A 7,462-nucleotide genomic window follows, 5' to 3' on the forward strand; every position below is an offset into this window, starting at 1 on the left:
TCTATTTCTGAAGTTCTGTCCAAAACTGTAAAATGAGAATATTCATATGAATGAAACATTTTTCCCTTTAAAAATTTATTTAGCTTACCATTTGAATACTGTAATGAAATGCACAAGGTTAAATATCTCAGCTGAAGTCACAATTCAATGAAAGGAAAAATTGCAGAAATAGCTTTGATTGATCTCAACATAATATAGAATGATTAGCAATTTGGATTTGAAATCACAGAAGACAAAAAATTACCTACTGATTCTTGTAACCATCTTCTTTTGTCATAGGAGGTGTATTCAGATACACATAATCCCATGGTTTCTCAATTCAAGAAAAAAAAAAAAACACACTCTCTTTGGGGGCATTTCTGGTGAACTTCATTTGTGGCACACTTATAGTAAGTGAATAGTGTAGCATTTTGCATCCTAGAATATATTGACTATTTTCTTGGACTTTAGCAACCAACAATATTGTTTTTTTTAATCAAGTATAAATTTTTTTTTTGCTTAAAATATCCTCTTCCTGTTGCTATCAAAAACATGAGCATCATATTTCCCAAGAGGAGTTAATGAGGAACAAACTTACCTTATTGATTACAACACATGCCTAAGATAGGATAGTCGTGTTCCCTAAAATAATTCACTGTGTAAAATTGAGTCACATGATAGCACTATAAAAAATTAATGTTTAAATATTACTTTTGGAATGTAAGAACAATAGCTATTTATAATTAGCATTAAACTTATAATAATGGGAATCTTTAAAATAGATAATTTTACTTATCAGGAAAATAATAAAATCATGAAATTGTATAAAATATTTACTTGACATTGTTAGATAGGAATAACATTAGATCCCATTGAATGTATTTCTATTGGAACTGAATGTCCATATAGATTATTTAAATATTTTTTAATTTATATTTATGTAATAAAACATAATTTGAAATTATTCCTAAGGAAGATTTTCAGATTTATCTCTCATTTATGAAGAACTTGAAAGACTTTTTTACCCACACAATAATGAAAGCAAAAGAGAAACTATTCTTGTTAACATTGTAGGGCTAAAATGTCAAAATTAGAAGAAATAACTATTTCTAAGATTTCAAAATTAGAAGAAATAGTTATAATAATTCTAATTTTGACATTTTAGCCCTACAATATTTGAGCTCATAGGCTATACCTCATCACACTTGAAGATGAAGGGAAATTATTTTATCCAACTATAATGGAATCATTCGCCAATTATGCTGAGGTCTTTGATCCATTTGCACTTAAGTTTTATGCATATAGATAGATATGAATCTGTTTGCATCCTTTAACATGTTGACATCCAGCTATGCTGTCACCATTTGTTGAAGATTCTTTCTTTTTCCCATTGTATAATTTTATCTTTTTTGTCAAAAACCAGATGTACATGTGTATGTAGATCAATATCAGGCTGCTCTATTTGATTACATTGGTCCATCTGTCTGTTTCCTACTTGGGGGCCAGTAGAAGAGACAAAACATGCCTTTTCTGTGTCCATTTATTGCTGCCTTTCAAGCCTTTTTTTTCTGTCAGCCATGATCCATGATGTTCTCTATAAATGTCTCATGAATCCCTCTACAAATGGGTTTCTTGTTTCACTGCAAATATAGGTATGTATATCATAATATGGAATGCTAGTAGTCACAATATCTGAACTAACTTTGGTCTACAGCCAATTATTACCATCAAGATAATCACAAAACACAACCAGTCTCAATTTTCAGATATCAAAAAATTCACACAATCTATCTTACATAAAAACTAATGAAATAAAATTTTATAATGACAACTTATACCGACTTTTAGGTGTGAGCTGCAAACACCCCAGACCCAGGAGAAGTCGCGTTAAGGCGCAGAGCATTTTGTTCCTCTCTCAGAATGAATGGGAACCAGAAATTGGAGACTTGTAACCAAGACAGGCAGGATTTCTTCCAGCAGTTCTCCCGGATTGTTAAGGTGCTGACTGAGGACAAGCTAGGCCACCAGGAGACAGGCAATGTCATTGCCCGGCTCAAGGAGGTCCTGGAGTACAATGCAGTGGGAGGCAAGTACAATCGGGGTTTGACTGTACTCCAAGACTTCCGGGAGCTGGTGGAGCCAAGAAAACAGGATGCCGAAAGTCTGCAGCACGCCCTGACTGTGGGCTGGTGTGTAGAACTGTGTCAGATGACATCATGGATTCTTCTCTCACTCGACACAGACAGATCTGCTGGTACCAGAAGCCAGGCATAGGCTTGGATGCTGTCAATGATGCTCTGCTTCTGGAAGCCTGCATCTACCGCCTGCTGAAGTTGTACTGCAGGGAGCAGCCCAACTACCTGAACCTGCTGGAGCTCTTTCCACAGAGCTCCTATCAGACAGAGATTGGGCAGACCCTTGACCTCATAACTGCACCCCAGGGCCATGTGGATCTTGGTAGATACACTGCAAAGAGGTACAAATCTATTGTCAAGTACAAGACGGCTGTCTATTCTTTCTACCTGCCTGTCGCGGCTGCCATGTACATGGGAGACATTGATGAGGAGAAGGAACATGCCAATGACAAGAAGATCCTGCTGGAGATGGGCGAGTTCTTTCAGATCCAGGACGACTACCTTGATCTCTTCGGTGACCCCAGTGTGACTGGAAAGGTCGGCACTGACAACCAGGACAAGAAATGCAGCTGGCTGGTGATTCAGTGTCTGCTAAGAGCCACTCTGCAACAGCGTCAGATCTTGGAGGAGAATTATGGGCAGAAGGACCCAGAGAAGTTGGCACAGGTGAAAGCGCTGTATGAAGTGCTGGATCTGCCAGCCGTGTTCTTAAAGTACGAGGAAGACAACTACAGCCGCCTCAAGAGCCTCGTCAAGCAGTACTCTGCACCGCTGCCCCCAGCCATCTTCCTGGTACTAGCAAAGAAGATCTACAAGCGGAAATAGTGACCTCGAGCTTGCAAAGGATTTGAGGGAGGGATGTCAATAAATTATTGTACAGAAAAAATAACAATTTATACCAAATTTTATTTGTGAAAATTTAAACAAACACACCATTATGATCAAATCTCTTGACAAACTAGGAATAATGAATGAGGAACATCTATAAAAATTAACACAAAACATTACAAGGGTAAAAAAAAACTGCTTATTTTGTTGTGAGTATGGAAACATGGCAAAAATATCTCCCTAACTAGTGTTAATTACCACCTTATGCAGAGATTAAGAGATCAATACAAGCCCAGACTACTATACCCAGTAAATCTTTCAATAACCATAGACAGAGAAAATAAGATATTTCTTGACAAAACTAAATTGCAGAAAGTACTAGAAGAAAAACTCTAATCCTAGGAAGTTAGCTGCACCCATAGAAACACAGGTTACAAGTAATCTCATATCTTACACTAGTAAGCCCTAAATTAGAGAAACAGATAAACACTACCATTGAAAAATAACAGGAATTAACAATCACTAGTCACTAATATCCCTTAAGATCAATGGATTCAATTAATATATAAAAAGACATAGGATAATAGAATGGATACTGAAACAAGGTACATCCTTCTGTTGCATATAAGAAGCACGCCTCAGCCTCAAGGACAAGCTTTACCTCAGAGCAAAGGGCTGGAAAAATATTTTCCAGTCTGAGGGATGTAAGAAACAAGCAGGGATAGCTATCCTAATGTCTAACAAAATAGACTTCAAGTTAAAGTCAATCAAAAGAGGACACTTCATACTCATCACAGGAACACTCTATCATAACAAAGTCCCAATTCTGGACATCTATGTCTCATATACAAGAACATACACATGTGTAAAAGAAACATTACTAAAGCTTAAATCATACTTCAGACCCCACACACTGATCGTAGGAGACTTCAACACCCTACTCTCTACAACTGATGGGTCTGCTAGACAGAAATTTAACAGAGAAAAAAAAAAAAAACTAAGAGATGTCATGAATCAAATGGACATAATAGACATCTATAGAATATTTCCCCAAAACACAAATGCATATACTTTCTTCTTAACATGTCATGGAATCTTCTCTAAAATTGACCACATTCTTGGTCACAAAACAAACCTCAATGTATATAAAAAATTGAAATAACCCCCTGTATCTTATCTGGTGTGGAAGTCCCCTCTGTGTGCTGTGCTTACCATTAATGAATAAAGAAACTGCCTTGGCCTTTTGATTAGGCAGAATTTAGGTATGTGGAGAAGATGGAACTGAATGCTGGGAGAAGGAAGGTGGAGAGAAAGAGGGAGACATCATGGAGCCTCCAGAGTCAGACATGCTGAATCTTTGCTGGTAAGTCTGCCATGTGGCAATGCACAAATTAATAGAAATGGGTTAAATTAATATGAGTTAGGGAATAAGAAGCCGGAGATAATGGGCCAAGCAGTATTTTAATTAATACAATTTCTGTGTGATTGTTTCAGTTCTGGGATGCCAGGACAAACAAGGGCCCTCCTCCTACACTTATCAGATCACCATGACTTAGTTAGTATTCAACAACACTAATTGTGGAAAGCCTACGAACTCATAAAAAATAGAACAGTGTTAAACTTAATCACCCCAGGGTCAAGTTAGAAATAAATAAGAAATTAACAATTTCCTAGAATTCAATGAAAATAAGTGAAAAACATACCCAATTTTATGGGACACCTCAAAATAGTGCTAAGAGGAAAGTTTATACTACTAAGTGCCTACATAAAGACTTAGAGAAATCTCAGACAGGCGACTTAACAGCACATCTGAAAGCTCTAGAACAAAAAGAAGTAAACATATCCAGAAGTAGATGCCAGGAAATAGTAAAATTGAGGGCTGAAATCAATAAAATAGGAAGAAAGAAAGCAATAAATAGAATCAATGGGACAAAGAGTTGGTTCTTTAAGAGAATCAACAAGATAGACAAAACTCATTCAAGATAACCGAAGGCAGAGAGTGAATATGCAAATTAACAAAATCAGAAATGAAAAGGGGCAGGGGAACCAACAGACACAAGAGAAATTCAGAGAATGATCAGGTCATACTTCAAAAAATCTGTACTCGATACAATTGTCAAGTTTAAAGAAAATGGACAATTTTCTGGATATAAACTACATACCAAAATTAAATCAAGGATACATAAACAATTTAAATAAACCCATATTTCCTAAGTAAATAGCAGTAGTTATCAAATTCCTAACCAAAATTAATGCCCAGCGACAAACAGTTCCAGTGTAGAATTCTACCAGAATTTCCGAATAGGACTAATACCAATACCTCACAAATTATCCCACACAATAGAAACAGAAGGGATATTCCCAAACTCCTTTCACCTGGTGCCCAAACTACACAATGATGCAACTAAGAAAGAGAATTACAGACTAATTTCCCTCATGAACATTGATTAAAAAAAACTCAATTAAATACAGGCAATATGAATCCAAGAACGTATCAAAGTATCATCTCCCATGATCAAGCTGTCTTCATTCCAGAGATGTAGGGATGGTTCAACATACTAAAATCTATCAATGTAATCTACCATATAAATAAACTGAACAAAAAAAACATACAATCATCTTATGAGATGCTGTAAAAGCATTTACCAAGTCCAACACCCCTTCATGATGAAGGTCTTAGAGAGATCAGGGAGACAAGGAATTTATCTAAACATAATAAAAGCAATATGCAGCAAGCTAACAGCCAACATCAAATTAAATGTAGAGAAACTCAAAGCAATTCCACTAAAATTAGAAACAGGACAAGACTGTTCACTTTCTCTATACCTATTAAACATGGTACTTGATGTTCTAGGTAGAGCAATAAGACTGCACAAAGATATCAAAGGGATACAAATTCAAAAGGAAGAAGTCAAGCTTTCACTATTTGCAGATACTATGACAGTATACATAAGTGACACCAAAAATTCAATGAGGGAACTCCTGCAGCTGATAAAGAGTCTCAGTAATACGGCAGAATATGTGATCAACAAAAAGTCAGTAGCCATCCTATATATAAACATTCAAGGGCTGAGAAAGAAATCAGAGAAAGATCACCACTTAAAATAGCCACAAATAACATAAAATATCTTGGTATAACACTAACCAAAGAAGGGAAAGACCTGTATGACATGAACTTTAAGTCTTTGAAGAAAGAAACTGTGGAAAATATCAGAAAATGGAGAGATCTCCCATGCTCATAAATAGGTAGAATTAACATAGTAAAACATGTCAATCTTACCAAAAGCAATCTAGAGATTCAATACAATCCTCATCAAAATACCACACAATTATTCACAGAAATTGAAAGAACAATACTCAACTTCATATGTAAAAATAAAAAAAAATCCCAGAATAGCCAAAACAATCCTCTACACAAAAGGAACTTCTGGAGACATTACCACCCCTGATATCAAGCTCTATTATAGAGTGACAGTAATGAAAACAGCTTGGTATTGTCATAAAAACAGACAGGTGGATCAATGGCATCAAACTGAAGACCCTGATATTGATCCACACATCAATGAACACCTGATTTTTTTAACAAAAAAGCTAAAATTTTACAATGGAAAAAAGAAAGCATGTTCAATAAATGGCAATGGCATAACTGTATGTCAACATGTGAAAGAATGCAAATAGATTCATATATATCCCCATGCACAAAACTAAAGTCCAAATGGATCAAAGGCCTCAACATAAATCCAGCCACACTGAACCTGATAGAAATGAAAGTGGGAAGTAGCCTTGAACACATGGGCACAGGAGACCACTTCCTAAACGTAACACAAATAGCACAGACACTGAGAGCAACGTTTAATAAATGGTGCCTCCTGAAACTGAGAAGCCTCTGTAAAGCAAAGGACATGGTTACTAAGACAAAACAGTAGCCTACTAAATAGGAAACTATCTTTACTAACTTCACATTGGACAGAGGACTGATCTCAAAAATATATAAAGAACTCAAGAAACTAGATATCAAATTACAAAATAATCCAATTAAAAATGAGATACGGTTGTAAAAGACCACTTGCTTGTTCTTGGCTTCTCAGCCCCAAAATAACCATACAAAACTGTATTAATTAAATCACTGCTTGGCCCATTAGCTCTAGCTTCTTATTGGCTAACTCTTATATCTTAATTTAACCCGTTTCTATTCATCTATGCATCACAACATGGCTGTGACTTACTGGCAAGGCAAGGTTTCAGCACATCTGTTCTGCCTTGCTATAGGCCAAATGTAGTTTTTTTTTTTAATTAACCAATGGTATTCACAGCATAAAGAGTGGAATCCAACATAAGGGTACAAACATAAACAGAAAATTCTTAACAGAAGAATTGCAAATGGCCAAAAAACACTTAAGAAATTGCTCAATATCAGAGAAATGAAATCAAAATGACTCTGATATACCATCTTATAACACTCAGAATACTAAGATCAAAAACACCAATGATAGCCTATGCTGGATAGGATGTGGGGCAAG

The 7,462-nt window shown here is 35.9% G+C and overlaps 1 protein-coding gene across 1 annotated transcript; it reads left to right on the forward strand.

Annotated features, from left to right (window-relative positions):
• The first annotated feature begins 1,881 nt into the window (after window positions 1–1,881).
• On the forward strand, window positions 1,882–2,939 carry LOC126493616 (farnesyl pyrophosphate synthase-like). The gene is given in 2 exon segments (XM_050130647.1): window positions 1,882–2,176; window positions 2,179–2,939. Coding segments are annotated over 2 exon segments (1,038 nt in total). The 5' UTR covers window positions 1,882–1,899.
• The last annotated feature ends 4,523 nt before the right edge of the window (window positions 2,940–7,462 follow it).

Source organism: Alexandromys fortis, unplaced genomic scaffold, assembly GCF_014885135.2.
Source record: "Alexandromys fortis isolate MF-2015 unplaced genomic scaffold, M_Fortis_MF-2015_v1.1 scaffold_276, whole genome shotgun sequence".
Taxonomy (NCBI): Eukaryota; Metazoa; Chordata; class Mammalia; order Rodentia; family Cricetidae; genus Alexandromys; species Alexandromys fortis.